Source organism: Oncorhynchus gorbuscha, linkage group LG09, assembly GCF_021184085.1.
Source record: "Oncorhynchus gorbuscha isolate QuinsamMale2020 ecotype Even-year linkage group LG09, OgorEven_v1.0, whole genome shotgun sequence".
NCBI lineage: Eukaryota > Metazoa > Chordata > Actinopteri > Salmoniformes > Salmonidae > Oncorhynchus > Oncorhynchus gorbuscha.
In genome coordinates, this window is record NC_060181.1 from 71,265,403 (window position 1) to 71,285,439 (window position 20,037).

General features: G+C 43.1%; 1 protein-coding gene across 2 annotated transcripts in view; it reads left to right on the forward strand.

Moving 5' to 3' along the window:
* The window catches only part of LOC124044010 (receptor tyrosine-protein kinase erbB-4-like), a 624,844-nt gene that overhangs the window by 434,496 nt on the left and 170,311 nt on the right, over positions 1–20,037 (forward strand). For both annotated transcript variants that reach the window (XM_046363297.1, XM_046363298.1), the window contains exons 10-11: positions 5,392–5,465; positions 18,071–18,161. In XM_046363297.1, the coding sequence (XP_046219253.1) occupies positions 5,392–5,465; positions 18,071–18,161 (165 nt within the window). The remainder of the gene's footprint in view (positions 1–5,391; positions 5,466–18,070; positions 18,162–20,037) is intronic.

Sequence of the window (20,037 nt, forward strand, 5' to 3'; positions counted from 1 at the left end):
GAAGCCCCCGTGCACAAAGTCCGGTCCATACAGAAATGTTTGGTCGATATTGGTGTGGAAGAACTTGACTGCCCTGTACAGAGCTCTGACTTCAACCTTACACCTTTGTAATGAATTGGAACTCTGACTGTGAGCCAGGCCTAATCGCGCAACATCTGTCCCCTCAGCAATGTTACAACATCTAGTAGAAAGTTTTCCCAGAAGAGTGGAGGCTGTTATAACAGGGAAGGGGGGACCAACTCCATAATAATGCCAATGATTTTAGAATGAGATGTTCCACGAGCAGGTGTCCACATACTTTTGGTAATGTAGTGTACCTTCTGTTTCTATAAAACACAACTCCCCCTCGAATCTGTGTTTCCTGTAATGACACAGAAGCAAAGGCCCTTGCAAAGCGATGGAAACAGCTACTTCTACAGTGACATCAGAAAGTATTCACAATTCTTAACTTTGTACACGTTTTGTTTTACAGCCTGAATTTAAAATGTATTAAATTGAGATGGTGTTTCACTGGCCTAAACACAATAACCCATAATGCCAAAGTGGAATTGTGTTTTTAGAACTTTTTACAATTTAATTAAAAATTAAAATCTGAAATGTATTGAGCACCAATTTGTAAGTCGCTCTGGATAAGAGCGTCTGCTAAATGACTTAAATGTAAATGTAAATGTTAATAAGTATTCAACCCCTTTGTTATGGCAAGCCTGTAACGGTTTTCTTCCTGGGAAGGAGAGAAGGACCAAAATGCAGCGTGGTTATTGTTAAGCATCTTTAATAAAGACGAAAACACTATACAAATACAAAATAAGAAAACGTGGCAAAACTGAAACAGTCCTAACTGGTGCAGAGAACACAGAGACAGGAAACAATCACCCACAAGATGCCTAAAGAATATGGCTGCCTGAATATGGTTCCCAATCAGAGACAATGATAAACACCTGCCTCTGATTGAGAACAACTCCAGGCAACCATAGACTTACCTAGAACACTCAACTGAACACAACCCCGTAGACTACAAAAACCCCTAGACAAAACAAGACACATAAATCACCCATGTCACACCCTGGCCTAACCAACATAATAAAGAAAACACAGAATACTAAGGCCAGGGTGAGACAAGGCCTAAATAAGTTAAAGCTAAACAAGTCACATAATACGTTTCATGGACTCACTCTTTGTGTAATTGAGGGTTTAACATGATTTTTGAATGAGTACCTGATTTGTGTAGCCCACACACAATTATCTGTAAGGTCGAGCAGTGAATTTCAAACACGGATACAACCACAAAGACCTGGGAGTTTTTCCAATGCATAAAAAAGGTGGGGACATATTGATATATGGGTAAAAAACATTGAATATCTCTTTGAGCATGGTGAAGTTATTAATTACACTTTGGATGGTGTATCAATACACCCAGTCACTACAAATATACAGGGATCCTTCCGAACTCAGTTGCCGGAGAGGAAGGAAACCGCTCAGAGATTTCACCATGATGCCGAAGAAAACTGAGAATGGATCAACAACATTGTAGTTACTCCACAATACTAACCTAAATGACAGAGTGAAAAGAAGGAAGCCTGTACAGAATAAAAAATACTCTAAAACATGCATCCTATTTGCAGTAGGGGACTAAAGCAAAATTGCAATAAAAATTGCAAAGAAGTTAACTTCATGTCCTGATTACAAAGTGTTATGTTTGGGGAAAATCCAACAACACATCACTGAGTACCACTCTTCTTATTTGATGACTGCATCATGTTATGGGTATGCTGTATCATGTTATGGGTATGCTGTAACATGTTATGGGTATGCTGTATCATGTTATGGGTATGCTGTATCATGTTATGGGTATGCTGCATCTTGTTATGGGTATGCTGTATCATGTTATGGGTATGCTGTAACATGTTATGGGTATGCTGTATCATGTTATGGGTATGCTGTATCATGTTATGGGTATGCTGTAACATGTTATGGGTATGCTGTATCATGTTATGGGTATGCTGTATCATGTTATGGGTATGCTGCATCTTGTTATGGGTATGCTGTATCATGTTATGGGTATGCTGTAACATGTTATGGGTATGCTGTAACATGTTATGGGTATGCTGTATCATGTTATGGGTATGCTGTATCATGTTATGGGTATGCTGTAACATGTTATGGGTATGCTGTATCATGTTATGGGTATGCTGCATCTTGTTATGGGTATGCTGTATCATGTTATGGGTATGCTGCATCTTGTTATGGGTATGCTGTATCATGTTATGGGTATGCTGCATCTTGTTATGGGTATGCTGTAACATGTTATGGGTATGCTGCATCTTGTTATGGGTATGCTGTAACATGTTATGGGTATGCTGCATCTTGTTATGGGTATGCTGTATCATGTTATGGGTATGCTGCATCTTGTTATGGGTATGCTGTATCATGTTATGGGTATGCTGCATCTTGTTATGGGTATGCTGTAACATGTTATGGGTATGCTGCATCTTGTTATGGGTAAGCTGTATCATGTTATCTGGAGTTTTTGTTTTGGATAAAAATACACGGAATAGAACTAAGCACAGGCACAATCCTAGAGGAGGACAATAGTTACACTGGAGATTCTCACCAGGACGACAGTGAATGTTGGCCAAGTTTCAGTTTTGACTTAAATCAGTTTGAAATTCTATGGATAAGACCTGAAAATGTCTGTCTAGCAATGATCAACAACCAACTTGACAGAGCTTGAAGAATTTAAAAAAGAATGTGCTAATCCAGGTGTTCAAGGCTTTTAGAGACCCAGAAAGTAATTCATGTCAAAGGTGATTCTAACATGTATTGACCCAGGGGTGTGAATACTTATGTAAATTAGATATTCTGTATTTTGTTTTCAATACATTTGCAAACATTTATAAAAACATGTTTTAATTTTGTCCTTATGGGGTTTAGCACTTTGTTATATTGTGTGGGGAAAAAATCAATTTAATCCATTTTGAGTTCAGGCTGTAACAAAAGATGTGGAAAAAGTCAAGGGGTATGAATACTTTCTGAAGGCACCATAGGTCTCAGAGTGGGTGATGTCAACGATGGACGTTACTAGGCAGGGTAGCCTAGTGATTAGAACGTTGGACTAGTAACCGGAAGGTTGCAAGTTCAAACCCTCAAGCTGACACGGTACAAATCTGTCGTTCTGCCCCTGAACAGGCAGTTAACCCACTGTTCCTAGGCCATCATTGAAAATAAGAATTTGTTCTTAACTGACTCGCTTGGTTAAATAAAGGTGAAATAAAATTTAAATAAAACTGGCGCACATATAGCTATCCAGCTAGACATTCCACATTGGCTATATAAACACCAGTGTTTGTGGTCAGTTCCATTTCAATTCACTCAATTCAGGAAATAAACTGAAAGCTTTTTTGCCAAAATTGACTGAATTGACATGGAACTGACCCCAACCCTGCTAACCAGGTAAATTGAGAGACTCCCTCAGGTACTTAGTAATAACAGCACATATAATGGCTTGGGTGCCTAAGAGTAAGCAGTACCTTACTGGTATAGCACAGTGCACAGAGTGTTATGTCCTTGTTATGGGGGTCAGCATGTTCAATATTATTCCATCTGCAATCCAGGCTCATGTCAGCCATTTTAGCAGGCTGTTGCTAGTTGTGTACAGTATACACAGTGGAAGAGTGGGTGTACCACAGTACAGTGACTGCAGTGCCTGAGACCATGAAACCCCTCCAGCTATTCCTCTAAACAGAGACAGAGGAGCACTGAGGAGCACAGTGGAGTACTGAGGAGCACAGTGGAGCACTGAGGAGCACTGAGGAGCACAGTGGAGTACTGAGGAGCACAGTGGAGCACTGAGGAGCACTGAGGAGCACTGAGGAGCACAGTGGAGCACAGTGGAGCACTGAGGAGCACAGTGGAGTACTGAGGAGCACAGTGGAGTACTGAGGAGCACAGAGGAGCACTGAGGAGCATAGTGGAGTACTGAGGAGCACTGAGGAGCACTGAGGAGCACAGTGGAGCACAGTGGAGCACTGAGGAGCACAGTGGAGCACTGAGGAGCACAGTGGAGTACTGAGGAGCACAGTGGAGTACTGAGGAGCACAGTGGAGTACTGAGGAGCACAGTGGAGCTCCCTGCAATACAGAATAAACACTTGTTATGTGTGTGACGTGACAGCTTTATGTTTATATTTGTCTCTCTTTAACTCTGTTTGTCTCTCTTTCTCTCACTCTCTCTCTCTCTCCCTTTCCACTCTCTCTCCATCTCCCATCCTGCTTCCTTTCTCTCTTCATCTCTCTCTTTCTGGCTCTCTCCTGCTCTCTCTCCTCTCCTGCTCTCTCTCCTCTCTCCTGCTCTCTCTCCTCTCTCCTGCTCTCTCTCCTCTCTTCCTCTCTCTCTCCTCTCTCCTGCTCTCTCTCCTCTCTCCTGCTCTCTCTCCTCTCTCCTGCTCTCTCTCCTCTCTCCTGCTCTCTCTCCTCTCTTCCTCTCTCTCTCCTCTCTCCTGCTCTCTCTCCTCTCTCCTGCTCTCTCTCCTCTCTCCTGCTCTCTCTCCTCTCTCCTGCCCTCTCTCCTCTCTTCCTCTCTCTCTCCTCTCTCCTGCTCTCTCTCCTCTCTTCCTCTCTCTCTCCTCTCTCCTGCTCTCCTCTCTTCCTCTCTCTCTCCTCTCTTCCTCTCTCTCTCCTCTCTCCTGCTCTCTCTCCTCTCTTCCTCTCTCTCTCCTCTCTCCTGCTCTCTCTCCTCTCTTCCTCTCTCTCTCCTCTCTCCTGCTCTCTCTCCTCTCTTCCTCTCTCTCTCTCTCTCCTGCCCTCTCTCCTCTCTTCCTCTCTCTCTCCTCTCTCCTGCTCTCTCTCCTCTCTTCCTCTCTCTCTCCTCTCTCCTGCTCTCTCTCCTCTCTTCCTCTCTCTCTCCTCTCTCCTGCTCTCTCTCCTCTCTTCCTCTCTCTCTCCTCTCTTCCTCTCTCTCTCCTCTCTCCTGCTCTCTCTCTCTCTTCCTCTCTCTCTCCTCTCTTCCTCTCTCTCTCCTCTCTCCTGCTCTCTCTCCTCTTCCTCTCTCTCTCTCTCTCTCTCCTGCTCTCTCTCCTCTCTTCCTCTCTCTCTCCTCTCTCCTGCTCTCTCTCCTCTCTTCCTCTCTCTCTCCTCTCTTCCTCTCTCTCCTCTCTCCTGCACTCTCTCCTCTCTCCTGCTCTCTCTCCTCTCTCCTGCCCTCTCTCCTCTCTTCCTCTCTCTCCTCTCTCCTGCTCTCTCTCCTCTCTTCCTCTCTCTCTCCTCTCTTCCTCTCTCTTTCTTTCTTCCTTTCTTTCTTTCTTTCTTTCTTTTTTTTCTCTATCTATCTCTCTCTCTCTCTCTCTCTCTCTCTCTCTCTCGCTCTCTCACCCCCCCTCTCACCCCCCTCTCACAGGGATGTGTACCACAACATTGAGGCTCTGGATCCAGAGAAACTGAATGTGTTTCGGACTGTTAGGGAGATTACAGGTGAGAAATATAAAGTACAAATTGAACACGTATTTTACCTTTATTTCTACAGGTAAGTCAATTGATAAGAACAAAGATCCAATGAAAATTTCCGATACCGTTCTACAGGTATGCTGGCCCATGTTGACTCCAATGCATCCCACAGTTGTAACAAGTTGGCTGGATGTCCTTTGGGTGGTGGACCATTCTTGATACACACAGGAAACTGTTGAGTGTGAAAAACCCAGCAGCGTTGCAGTTCATGACACAAACCTGTGCGCTCGGCACCTACTACCATACCCCATTCAAAGGCACTTAAATATTGTGTCTTGCCCATTCACCCTCTGAATGGCACACATGCACAATCCATGTCTCAATTGTCTCAGGGTATAAACATCCTTATTTAACCTGTCTCCTCCCCTTCATCACTGATTGATGTGGATTTAACAAGTCACATCAATAAGGGATCATAGCTTTCACCTGGTCAGTTCATGTCATGGAAAAAGCAGGTGTTCTTAATGTTTTGTATACTCAGTGTACATATCATGTAGGCCTACTGGTCAGCCCCTATCCAAGCATCTTTAAATGATTCTTTATCATTTGGTTTTCCCCTCATCAAATTTGCATGGTGTCCCTTCTCTTACACTTTCACTCAGTACAGAGGGGGCTTGTGTGTGTTTGCTGGTGCCCACCAGAGACCGTAGACCAAAGACAGACAGGCTGAATGAGTATGATGAATACAAGATGAGATGAGGGTCTCCCTATCTCTCCCTATCTCTCCCTATCTCTCCCTATCTCTCCCTATCTCTCCCTATCTCTTCCATCTCTTCCATCTCTTCCATCTCTCCCTATCTCTTCCATCTCTTCCATCTCTCCCTATCTCTCCCTATCTCTTCCATCTCTTCCATCTCTTCCATCTCTTCCATCTCTTCTATCTCTTCCATCTCTTCCATCTCTTCCATCTCTTCCATCTCTTCCATCTCTTCCATCTCTTCCCTCTCTTCCATCTCTTCTATCTCTTCCATCTCTTCCATCTCTTCCATCTCTTCCATCTCTTCCATCTCTTCCATCTCTTCCCTCTCTTCCATCTCTTCCCTCTCTTCCCTCTCTTCCATCTCTTCCCTCTCTCCCTATCTCTCCCTATCTCTTCCATCTCTTCCATCTCTTCCATCTCTTCTATCTCTTCCATCTCTTCCATCTCTTCTATCTCTTCCATCTCTTCCATCTCTTCCATCTCTTCCATCTCTTCTATCTCTTCCATCTCTTCCATCTCTTCCATCTCTTCCATCTCTTCCATCTCTTCCATCTCTTCCCTCTCTTCCATCTCTTCCCTCTCTTCCCTCTCTTCCATCTCTTCCCTCTCTCCCTATCTCTCCCTATCTCTTCCATCTCTTCCATCTCTTCCATCTCTTCCATCTCTTCTATCTCTTCCATCTCTTCCATCTCTTCCATCTCTTCCATCTCTTCCATCTCTTCCCTCTCTTCCATCTCTTCCCTCTCTTCCCTCTCTTCCATCTCTTCCCTCTCTTCCATCTCTTCCATCTCTTCCATCTCTTCCCTCTCTTCCATCTCTTCCATCTCTTCCATCTCTTCCATCTCTTCCATCTCTTCCATCTCTTCCATCTCTTCCATCTCTTCCATCTCTTCCATCTCTTCCATCTCTTCCATCTCTTCCATCTCTTCCATCTCTTCCATCTCTTCCCTCTCCCATGGGGACCTACAACTCCCACTTTCAAATTGTCACAGTTTCCCAGCTCTACGTGTGTGTGTCTGTGTGTGCGTGCGTTTGTGAGTGTGTGGGTGTATGTGTGTGTATAAATTAATGTATAGTGAATCCCCCTTCCCCTTTCCACCTCAACCTGATCTCATTCTTTCACTTCGGAATTTGCCTTAATTGGATGAACTTTGATTTTTGACCAATTAATCACACGTGGTTAAAACAGAAACAACTCAAAGGGTTAAGTTAGCTATTCATTCTGAGTGGTTAAGTTTAGGGCAATGGTTTGGGTAAGGTTTAAAACAATATAATTAAAAACAATGCACTGTTTCCACTAAGTGTCATCAAGTACTCTCCCTCTTTGATAGAGAATTGTGAACTGACATGGTCAGTGGTCTAAGCAGCGTGCGCTGGCTCTGAGCCTCTTGCGTTCCAGTATTCTGCCATTGTTTTGTTCGTTTGTTTTTGGTAAGCGCCGACAAAGTTATACTGTATATCAACGTCCTCTGTACCTTTTCAAATGTACGGAATCAACGTCTCTTTCCTCTGCTACAGTGTCACCCACCCCCTTATCCCTTCATTCCTGTGACAGGAGGCGAGCTGGTACAGCCAATGTGTGACTCCCTTTTTCTTTAAGTAGTGCACTATATAGGGAATAGACTGCCATTTGGGAAGCAAACGGTGAGACAGGAGCTGCCTTTACTCTGTAGCCCCGTGGTCATGCATGACACCCCGTGTCACCCGTCACCTCTAAGAGCTGTCAGTGCTGTGACTTCTCCACCGAGCCATCAACCCCGTCACACGCACGCGCACACACACACACACACACACACACACATACACATACACACACACACACACACACATACACATACACACACACACATACACACGCACACACACAGGCATCGACACACACACACACACACACACACACACACACACACACACACACACACACACACACACACACACACACACACACACACACACACACACACACACACACACACACACACACACACACACACACACACACACACACACACACACACACACGCACACACACACACACACGCACACACACGCACACACGCACACACACAGGCATCGATGCACACAGACACACACAGACACACACACAAGCATCGATGCACACACAAACACGTCACCGCTTCTGGTCTGACGTAGGAGTTACGATCTCTGAATGCTATAGCTCTTCCAAAACATAGCCCTTGTTCTTCTCTACTTCTAAGAGGTCAGGGCAGGCCTATCTATAGAGTACGGTCAGTCTGCCATCCACTGAAGCAATTCAGAATAAGTGAGGTTCCCAGTACATGGATTTGACTGTAATCATCGATGCTTTCTATCTCTTAACCTTTGGTCTGTTGCATGTGGCCCTCCTCTCTGTGAAGCAATCCTGGGTAATTTGCTTTTCGCATGGATGCGCCAGTAACGTGGCTCTCAGTGAACCTAAATCCCCACTCTACTCTTCTCTAGCGGTTCTTGCCTGCTTCTAGCCTGCTCCTGAATCTATCCTTTCACCAGACATTTACTGCCCACAGCCCACAGAGAGAGAGACAAAGAGAGAGGGGGTCGTGGGGAGATAGAGAGATGAGTGTGGTGAGGGAGATGGAAGGAGAGAGAAGAATGAGAAATAGAGGATAATAAACTGAGGAGAGATGGATTAAGGAGGACAACACAAACAGTGAGACCTGAACTCCCTATAGACTACAGTCAAGCTGGATGCAGGAGCCCATTGGGGCCTGTTGTACCCTGTCTTACCTATTGATTAATGGCTAATGCTGCTGTTAGCCTAATGCTGTTAGCACAGGGAGGCAGGAACGTACTCATCAGGCCCTCGTTAGCACCATTAGGAAGATGAAGCGATGAAGCACCCTCCACCTCTCCTCTCTTCCCACCTCTCTTCTCCATCTCCCCTCTCAGAAAAAACTAACAGCCACTTAAGGAGAGACCATTGGAGAGGGGTAGAGATGAGAAGGAGGAGGAAGAAGAAGAGGAGGGGGTAATAGTGGTGGAAAGTAATACACCGTAAAGGGAATAGGTTGTCATTGGGATGTAACTCTATCAGTTAAAGGCCCTGAACTTCAGATCACAATGCTGCTTCAGCTACTGTGACGCCAGAGGACATGTTTCTCTCTATGTCAGTGAATGTGCCCTTCATCCATAACTAACACTCATGTTATACAATATACCATTTATTTTCTAAGTCTCTGGATAGTGATTTGTTTATGTCTCAAATAGTATATTTATTGCCATTTTATATTGGAGGTTGCATCCATGAATGCTAATGGCAGCAAGTTGTGATGCATTTATTCATTTACGTTTCATTCGGGATCATCTTATACACTGTAAAACCAAGTGTTTACGATCTGAACACAAAACTAAAACTTTTCTTTAACACTTTTTTAAACACGTCAAGGCATTTATTTAGAATGTCAATGAAAATGTGTCACAGTGTTTAGATTGTAAACACCAGATCATGTTTATTCACTTTGACACTTTTTAAACACATGAACATGTTTATTCAGCACAAGGCATTTCAGTTTTAAACACTATCCTCTGGTGGTGTTTTAACACTGTAGGGTGTAAAGCCATATCTGCATATTTCCCAGCATGCCTTTCGAGTGAATGTGAGAGATACCCACCAATGACTGTGTTGGTTAGTGACAGAGACCTGGTTGTTGCATTCAGTAACTTATATTACTGAAGCCTTCACCAAGTGACTGTGTGAGTGTGTTTCAGTTAAAAGTATATCCTTTCGACCACATATTATACAATGCGTAAGGCCTTTAGTTAGTTATTGTGGTCTTAAAATCATGCCTCATGGGCCACATCAGACTGCAAGTCAGAATGATGTGATTAGTAATTCCTATTGGAATCTAGCCAGAGGGAGGATATCCAACAATCAAAATATTTATCATCCACAAACTGCACTCAAAATGATTGCTATAGTGAAGGACTTAACAAACAAAAGTACCTAAACCATCTCATTAACGGATGCAATAAATCCAACCCCTTACAGATTTGATTAGATTAGAATGTTTTTGTCATATATCTTTGTATAGCATAAGATCAATTAATCAATCAATGAGGAAACATAGATATTAAAACAACATATTCAAAAAATCTGATAATGAGGCCCCTCCCATGTCTTTTTCACTCTGAGAGAGTTAACGGAAATGAACTCATCACAGTCGAGTGAAACAAATGTCCTGGTCAATTGTGCTGAAATGTAGGTAAGGTGATAGACATTCCTTACACTGATCTGAATAAAAGGCATTGAAGGTCAACACTAGTGTTTCTAATCTGAATATAAATCTGATATAGGTGTTCTCCTGGTTGGAAACTGACTTGACAAAGCTGACTATCATGTTTAATCTTGCATTCTAAACGCCTGTGTTTAATGTTTGAGTTTTAAACACTGACGTGTAGGTTATAAACGTGCCACATGTAAGTCGCTCTGGATAAGAGCGTCTGCTAAATGACTTAAATGTAAATGTAAATGTAATGGTTTTACAGTGTATTCGGTAAGTTGGACGTATAGCAATTCTACATAACTGTAGTCTCATCTGGCACTCTGATAAAACACTGAGCTAGATGGCTGCTGGATGTGTCTAAGATGGCAACCTATTCCGTAGATAGTGTACTACTTTTGACCAGAGCATTTTGGGCCCTGATTAGGGTTGCAAAGCTACCGGTAATTTACCAGAGTTACTGGAATCTTCAGTAATTTTGTCATTAACAGTTAATATGTAGCAATCTATGGTAACTTTATGGTAATTTATACTTCAATAACTTTGAATAATAATATAATAGCATGACACTGCAGCGGATAGCAGCTGTCTCACGGGCTTCTGTGTGTTTTTTTACACTGATCTTAACGTTTTTGTACATAATGTCTCCTCCATCATTCCCTGTGACCGAGAACAGCTTCTGGACATCAGAACAGTCAACACTAACCTCGATTTGGAAAGTCGCTCTGGATAAGAGCGTCTGCTAAATGACTTAAATGTAAATGATGTAAATGTAAACTTCAGTGAGTCGGGCATATGTTTCGGGATTCATCCAATAACATTGAGGAGTTTACCACATCAGTCACCAGCTTCATTAATAAGTGCATCGGTGATATTGTCCCCACAGTGACCTTACGTATATACCGCGAGGGGAAAAAAGTATTTGATCCCCTGCTGATTTTGTATGTTTGCCCACTGACAAAGAAATTATCAGTCTATCATTGTAATGGTAGGTTTATTTGAACAGTGAGAGACAGAATAACAACAACAAAATCCAGAAAAACACATGTCAAAAATGTAATAAAATTATTAGCATTTTAATGAGGGAAATAAGTATTTGAACCCTCTGCAAAACATGACTTGAGGGCAAAACCCTTGTTGGCAATCAGAGAGGTCAGACGGTTCTTGTAGTTGGCCACCAGGTTTACACATATCTCAGGAGGGATTTTGTCCCACTCCTCTTTGCAGATCTTCTCCAAGTCATTGGTTTCGAGGCTGACGTTTGGCAACTCGAACCTTAAGCTTCCTCCACAGATTGTCTATGGGATTAAGGTCTGGCGACTGGCTAGGCCACTCCAGGACTTAATGTGCTTCTTCTTGAGCCACTCCTTTGTTGCCTTGGCCGTGTGTTTTGGGTCATTGTCATGCTAGAAAACCCATCCATGACCCATTTTCAATGCCCTGGCTGAGGGAAGGAGGTTCTCACTCAAGATTTGACGGTGCATGGCCCCGTCCATCATCCCTTTGATGTGGTGAAGTTGTCTTGTCCCCTTAGCAGAAAAACACCCCCAAAGCACAATGTTTCCACCTCCATGTTTGACGGTAGGGATGGTGTTCTTGGGGTCAAAGGCAGCATTCCTCCTCCTCCAAACACGGCGAGTTGAGGTGATGCCAAAGAGCTCCATTTTGGTCTCATCTGACCACAACTTTCACCCAGTTGTCGTCTGAATCATTCAGATGTTCATTGGAAAACTTCAGATGAGCATGTATATGTGCTTTCTTGAGCAGGGGGACCTTGCGGGCGCTGCAGGATTTCAGTCCTTAACGGCGTAGTGTGTTACCAATTGTTTTCTTGGTGACTATGGTCCCAGCTGCCTTGAGATCATTGACAAGATCATCCCGTGTAGTTCTGAGCTGATTCCTTACCGTTCTCATGATCATTGCAACTGCATGAGGTGAGATCTTGCATGGAGCCCAGGCCGAGGGAGATTGACAGTTCTTTTGTGTTTCTTCCATTTGCGAATAATCGCACCAACTGTTGTCGCATTCTCACCAAGCTGCTTGGCGATGGTCTTCAAGCCCATTCCAGCCTTGTGTTTGTCTACAATCTTGTCCCTGACATTCTTGGAGAGCTCTTTGGTCTTGGCCATGGTGGAGAGTTTGGAATCTGATTGATTGATTGCTTCTGTGGACAGGTGTCTTTTATACAGGAAACAAACTGAGATTAGGAGCACTCCCTTTAAGAGTGTGTTCCTAATCTCAGCTCGTTACCTGTATAAAAGACACCTGGGAGCCAGAAATCTTTCTGATTGAGATAACATAAAGTTGATCAGAAATACAGTGTAGACATTTTTAATGTTGTAAATGACTATTGTAGCTGAAAATTATTTGAATTAAATATCTACATAGGTGTACAGAGGCCCATTATCGCAACCATCACTCAGAACTTTCTTCTGAAACTCATCAGTCTATTATTGTTCAGAGAAATGAAGGCTATGAAGGCTATGTACCATGCGAGAAATTACCAAGAAACTGAAGATCTCGTTCAATGCTTCTCCCTTCACAGAACAGCGCAAACTGTCTCTAACCAGAATAGAAAGAGGAGTGGGAGGCCCCGGTGCACAACTGAGCAAGAGGACAAGTACATTAGTGTCTAGTTTGAGAAACAGACGCCTCACTGAGAAACAGACGCCTCACAAGTCCTCAACTGGCAGCTTCATTAAATAGTACCCGCAAAACACTTCTCAACATCAACTGTTTATTTGTCATGTGCGCCGAATACAACAGGTGTAGACCTTACAGTGAAATGCTTATTTATAGGCTCTAACCAATAGTACAAAAAAGGTATTAGGTGAACAATAGGTAAGTAAAGAAATAAAAACAACAGTAGAAAGACAGTGAAAAACAGTAGTGAGGCTATTTACAGTAGAGAGGCTACATACAGACACCGTTTAGTCAGGCTGATTGAGGTAGTATGTACATGTAGATATGGTTAAAGTGACTATGCATATATGATGAACAGAGAGTAGCAGTAGGGTAATGAGGGGTTGGTGGGTGGCGGGACACAATGCAGATAGCCCGGTTAGCCAATGTGCGGGAGCACTGGTTGGTCGGGCCAATTGAGGTAGTATGTACATATGTACATGAATGTATAGTTAAAGTGACTCTGCATATATGATAAACAGAGATTAGCAGCAGTGTAAAAGAGGGGTTGGGGGTGGGGGGGTACACAATACAAATAGTCTTGGTGGCCATTTGATTACCTGTTCAGGAGTCTTCCAAATCTTTTTAGTTTCCTGAGGGGGAATAGGCTTTATCGTGCCCTCTTCATGACTGTCTTGGTGTGTTTGGACCATTCTAGTTTGTTGTTGATGTGGACACTAAGGAACTTGAAGCTCTCAACCTGCTCCTACAGCCCCGTCAATGAGAAACGGGGCGTGCTCGGCCCTCCTTTTCCTGTAGTCCACAATCATTTCCTTAGTCTTGGTTACGTTGAGGGATAGGTTGTTATTCTGGCACCACTCGGCCAGGTCTCTGATCTCCTCCCTATAGGCTGTCTCATCGTTGTCGGTGATCAGGCCTACCACTGTTGTGTCGTCTGCAAACTTAATGATGCTGTTGGAGTCGTTTCTGGCCATGCAGACGTGGGTGAACAGGGAGTATAGGAGGGGATCGAGCACGCACCCCTGGGAGGCTCCAGTGTTGAGGATCAGCGTGGCAGATGTGTTGCTACCTACCCTCATCACCTGGGGGTGGCCCGTCAGGAAGTCCAGGATCCAGTTGCAGAGGGAGGTGTTTAGTCCCAGTATCCTTAGCTTAGTGATGAGTTTTGAGGGGACTATGGTGTTGAACGCTGAACTCTATGCAGAGTTTCTCTGTCCAGTGTCTATTATTTTTCCCATCTTAAACTTGTATTTTTATAATTAGTATTATTATTTATTATTTTTTACTGTGCTAACATTATTTCCAAAGTGGTTTTCTAATGATCAATTAGCCTTTTAAAATGATAAACTTGGATTAGCTAACACAACGTGCCATTGGAACACAGGAGTGATGGTTGCAGATAATGGGCCTCTGTACACCAATGTAGATATTCCATTACAAATCAGTCGTTTCCAGTTACAATAGTAATTTACAACATTAACAATGTTGACACTGTATGTCTGATCAATTTGATGTTATTTTAATGGACAACAAATGTGCTTTTCTGTCAAAAACATGGACATTTCGAAGTGACACCAAACTTTTGAACGGTGGTGTACATCTATAGCCATGAAATGCTCTGAAAGGCTGGTCATGGCTCACATCAACATCATCATCCCAGACACCCTGTACCCACTCCAACTCGCATACCGCCCCAACAGATCCACAAATGACACAATCTCTATTGCACTCCACTCTGCCTTCACCCACCTGGACAATAGGAATACCTACTGTATGTAAGAATGCTGTTCATGGACTACAGCTCAGCATTCAACACCCTCATACCCTTCAAGCTCAGCACCAAGCTTAGGACCCTGGGACTGAACACCTCCCTCTGCAACTGGATCCTGACCTTCCTGACGTTGCAGGAAACAACACGTCCGAGGGTAGGCAACGACACGGTAGGCAGCAACACATCCGGCACGATGTTCATCCACGACTGCGTGGCCGCGCACGACCCCAACACCTAATTAATGAAGAAAGCATCTAATAATTTTCAATTAACTCTGAGACTCTTCCAACTATTTACTTTTTCACAACTGCCAGGAGTATGGCACCAAAACATTTATCGATACAGAGTCAATGTGCGGGGCACCGGTTAGTTGAGGTAATATGTACACGTAGGAAGAGTTATTAAAGTGACTATGCACAGATGACAACAGAGGGTAGCGGGGGTGTAAAGAGGGGATGGGGGGGCGCTGCAAATAGCCCGTCAGGAAGTCCCAGATCCAGATACAGAGGGAGGTGTTTGATCCTTAGCTTATTGATGGGCTTTTATGGCACTATGGTGTTGAACGCTGAGCTGTAGTCAATGAATAGCATTCTCACATAGGTGTTCCTTTTGTCCAGATGGGAAAAGGCAGTGTGGAGTGCAATAGAGATTGCATCATCTGTGGATCTGTTGGGGCGGTATGCAAATTGGAGTGGGTCTAGGGTTTCTGAGATGATGGTGTGGATGTGAGCCATGGCCAGCCTTTCAAAGCACTTCATGGCTACAGACGTGAGTGCTACGGGTCAGTAGTCATTTAGGCAGATTTACCTTAGTGTTCTTTGCACAGGGACTATGGTGGTTTGCTTAAAACATGTTAGTATTACAGACTTGGACAGGGAGAGGTTGAAAATGTCAGCGAAGACGCTTGCCAGTTGGTCAGCGCATGCTCGCAGTACACGTCCTGGTAATCTGTCTGGCCCTGCGGCCTGGTGAATGTTGACCTGTTTAAAGGTCTTACTCACATTGGCTGCGGAGAGCTTGATCACACAGTCTTCCGGAACAGCTGGTGCTCTCATGCAAGTTTCAGTGTTATTTGCCTCGAGAGCTTTGTATGCGTCTCTGTGTTTGGACTATTTGTGGTCCAAAGTTTTTTCCTCTGGTTGCACATTTATCATGCTAATAGAAATTTGGTCAAATGGATTTAAGTTTCCCTGCATTAAAGTCCTCGGCTACTAGGAGCACCTACTCTGGGTGAGCGGTTTCGTGTTTGCTTATGTAAACAACTACAAAGAATACAGATGAAAACTCTGTCGGTACTCTGCCGAGAGTACTCTACCTCAGGCGAGCAATAGCTCGAGACTTTCTAAGATATCATGCACCAGATGTTGTTTACAAAATACATAGACCGCCGCCCCTTTCTTACCAGAAGACGCTGTTCTATCCTGCTGGTATAGTGTGTAACCAACCAGCTGTATGTTGATATTGTTGTCGTTCAGCCACGACACTGTGAAGCATAGGATGTTACAGTTTTTAATGTCCCGTTGGCAGTTTAATCTTCCACGTAACTCGTCGATTTTATTCTCCAAAGATTTCAAATTTGCTAGCAGAATGTATGGAAGTGGGGGTTTATCCGATCGCCTACGAATTCTCAGAAGGCAGGTCACGGGGATCGGGGCCTGTTCCAGGGGAAGCAATATATCCTTTGCGTCAGACTTGTCAGAGTCATGAAAGGAAAAAAAGGATTCTGCTAGTCCGTGGTGAGTAATCGCAGTCCTGATGTCTAGAAGTTATTTTCGGTCATAAGAGATGGTAGCAGAAACTTAATGTACAAAATAAGTACAAAAATAAGTTACAAACAACGCAAAAAACACAATCGGCTGGAGTCAAGGGAAACGTCTGCCTTCTTCTCCGGCGCCAGCTTATTTGACATGTGAAGGGGCCACAAAGAGAGACAGAGATCTAAAGTACTGCGCTATACAGTGAATAGGGTGCCATTTCAGATGTAGGAGAGGAACAGGAGAGGAACAGGAGAGGAACAGGAGGGGAACAAGAGCGGAACAGGAGGGGAACATGAGAGGAACAGGAGAGGAACAGGAGGGGAACAGGAGAGGAACAGGAGAGGAACAGGAGAGGGACAGGAGGGGAACAGGAGAGGAACAGGAGGGGAACAAGAGGGGAACAAGAGTGGAACAGGAGGGGTGCATGAGAGGAACAGGAGAGGAACAGGAGGGGAACAGGAGAGGAACGGGAGAGGAACGGGAGAGGGACGGGAGAGGAACGGGAGAGGGACGGGAGAGGGACGGGAGAGGGACGGGAGAGGAACGGGAGAGGGACGGGAGAGGGACGGGAGAGGAACAGGAGATATGCCTGTAGAATGATCAAGGCAGACTTGAAGGTAATCTTTCTCTTGTAAACAACTTAGAAACAACGTTATTTTAGAAAGTCATCTCACATCATCAGACTGGGAGATGCATTCATCAGGGATGCGAACACATGCTGATATGAGCCACATACATTTAATTAGTTAGACAACATTCTTCCTCTCACATCCCTTTCCAAGGTAATGAATTTGATTAAAGCCAATCAAAATATCAATTTTAAAACTATTATGAAATGTATCCTTGGAAATATGCGTCGGTCTGGAGTTTTCAATGTTAAAGTAATTGTGTGTTTTGCGTTATCCTTGGTCTTTGTATAACTTTTCAGCCCCTCTCCTCTCTTCCTTATGTGTTCATTATTTTTGTCCTCAACTGGCTAGAACGGGATTGCTCCCCTCAACTGTAAATATTTCAGTTCTTTCCATCCATTATTAAATGTTCTAAATGATCCATGGTCATCCACTCAGCTTTTCATTCAACCTGCTAAATGATTTATTGCCCAGAGGCAGATATAGGAAATGCAAAAATATTTGTATATCAGATATCTTCTTGGTCATGTATACCTGACATGTTTCACTCATGACTGGGAGGTATTGGGAAGGTCTTTATTGTAAATAAAGATCTTGTGTTTTCAAGAACATACCTGGTTAAATAAAGGCAATAAATAGGTATCACAATGCCTAGCCCACTAGCAACATGCGTGGCTCACTATGTTACATTCATTAAAGCCTCATGTTACCTTGGTTTTCCTGTGTGTGTTAGGATCTGCTGTGTATCTGGTAATACATCACCGATATTAGCAGTGATGTTATTGGCTGTGTTCCTGTAGAAATGGTATGTGATTGGTTGTGTCCCTGTAGGTTTCCTGAACATCCAGTCGTGGCCAGAGAACATGACAGACCTGAGTGTCTTCTCCAATCTGGCAACCATAGGAGGTAGAGCACTGTACAGGTAAGAACCTACATGACAGTACTACAGTACATTATTACAGTACATTACTATGCTACATTATTATAGTACATTACAGCACTACATTACTACTACATCATTCCATCAATTTGGTCCCTAAAAAACGTTTGATTTCATCTTATTTTAACATGTTCAACTTCATAAAAACATGTTTTCCAATCTCAAGATGTTAAATATAAATGACTATAGTAAGTGCTTATTTAGTGCCAAATAAAGTAACTCTGTTCACCGTAACAGGGTTGATGATTTCATCTTAAGTCAGCTATACATTTCCATGACACAGGGGGAATGGAAGCTTGTTGTGTGTAACAGGAAAGGGCAATTGAATGCAGGCATAAAATTGTTCAAACATTTCTAACCTGTTAATCTATGGGTAACAGGATTGACATGTTATACTCGACCTGCTCAGTTTTCCACACCGGAAAATGGCCAAGAAGAGTAGAACCAGCTCACCTGCTTTTACACTAGGATTTCACTATTAGATGTTCAATGTTTCTTTTGAAAAAAAAATATTTAAAAGGAATAGTTTCACCATATTAAAACAAGAGTTCAGTTCACATAACAGGGTTTAACTTAAATGAGGGACAGATGTAAATGAATCACTAATTACATTAAATAAATAATAATCTCTAGCTCTAAATAATAATAATAAATAGCAACATAATAACTAGGGCTTTTCAATGATGGTGAAAACTTAGAGAAATGTTGGGGTAAAGTGGGTTCAAATCTGCCTTGAAGTCACTGCACGGAGGGACATGTCAAAATGCTGAATTTTGGCACTTTAGCAGGTCTTTATTTTTTATTCCAATTTATTGAATTCTCCATATGGTCTGTAGTAAAGGGCACTTCATTTATTATAACAGGCTTTTAAAACTCAATAGTGTTGAACAATTTCTACTTAAAATATCAAAGGGACGCAAAAGGCGCTCATTTTATAGAATGACCCGAGGTGTGGAAGCACATAATAAAATATAACACTGTTTATATTGTATATGTATGCCTGGAACTCAGAGATGTGAATAATGAAGAGCAGTGGTCCAAGCATGGAGCCCTGGGGAACAGCACTGACATCTACTCTACATTACATCACTAGTGTACCATAATTTGTGGTGTGTTAACAATGTAGCACTATTCCTCATGAGCTAGTGATTTAACATTATTAGCTTGTGTACAGGCAGTTTGTCATCTAAGAATGGGGTGGCAGCGTAGCCTAGTGGTTAGAGCGTTGGACTAGTAACCGGAAGGTTGCGAGTTCAAACCCCCGAGCTAACAAGGTACAAATCTGTCGTTCTGAACTCCCTGAACAGGCAGTTAACCCACTGTTCCCAGGCCGTCATTGAAAATAAGAATATGTTCTTAACTGACTTGCCTGGTTAAATAAAGGTAAATTAAAAAATAAATAAAAATAATAAATAATAAATAAACATAAATAATTGTTCCTTTGTGACCTCATCAGAATACCATAGATATCCAACTCTGCAAATTTGATAGATGGAATGTTGTCGCAATTGGTCATTTACCATGCCAAAGCTTCCCCAGTTGAATCAGTGCTGGTCAATGCACAGACAAACACAAACACACACGCACGAATTTGGCGGAAGTCTGGTTCATCCTTGGGAGGAATATCCAAATGCCTGAAGGTACCACGTTCATATGTACAAACAATAGTACGCAAGTATAAACACCATGGGACCACGCAGCCGTCATACCGCTCAGGAAAAAGACGCATTCTCTCTCCTAGAGATGAACACACTTTGGTGCAAAAAGTGCAGATCAATCCCAGAACAACAGCAAAGGACCTTGTGAAGATGCTGGAGGAAACAGGTAAAAAAGTATCTATATCCACAGTAAAACGAGT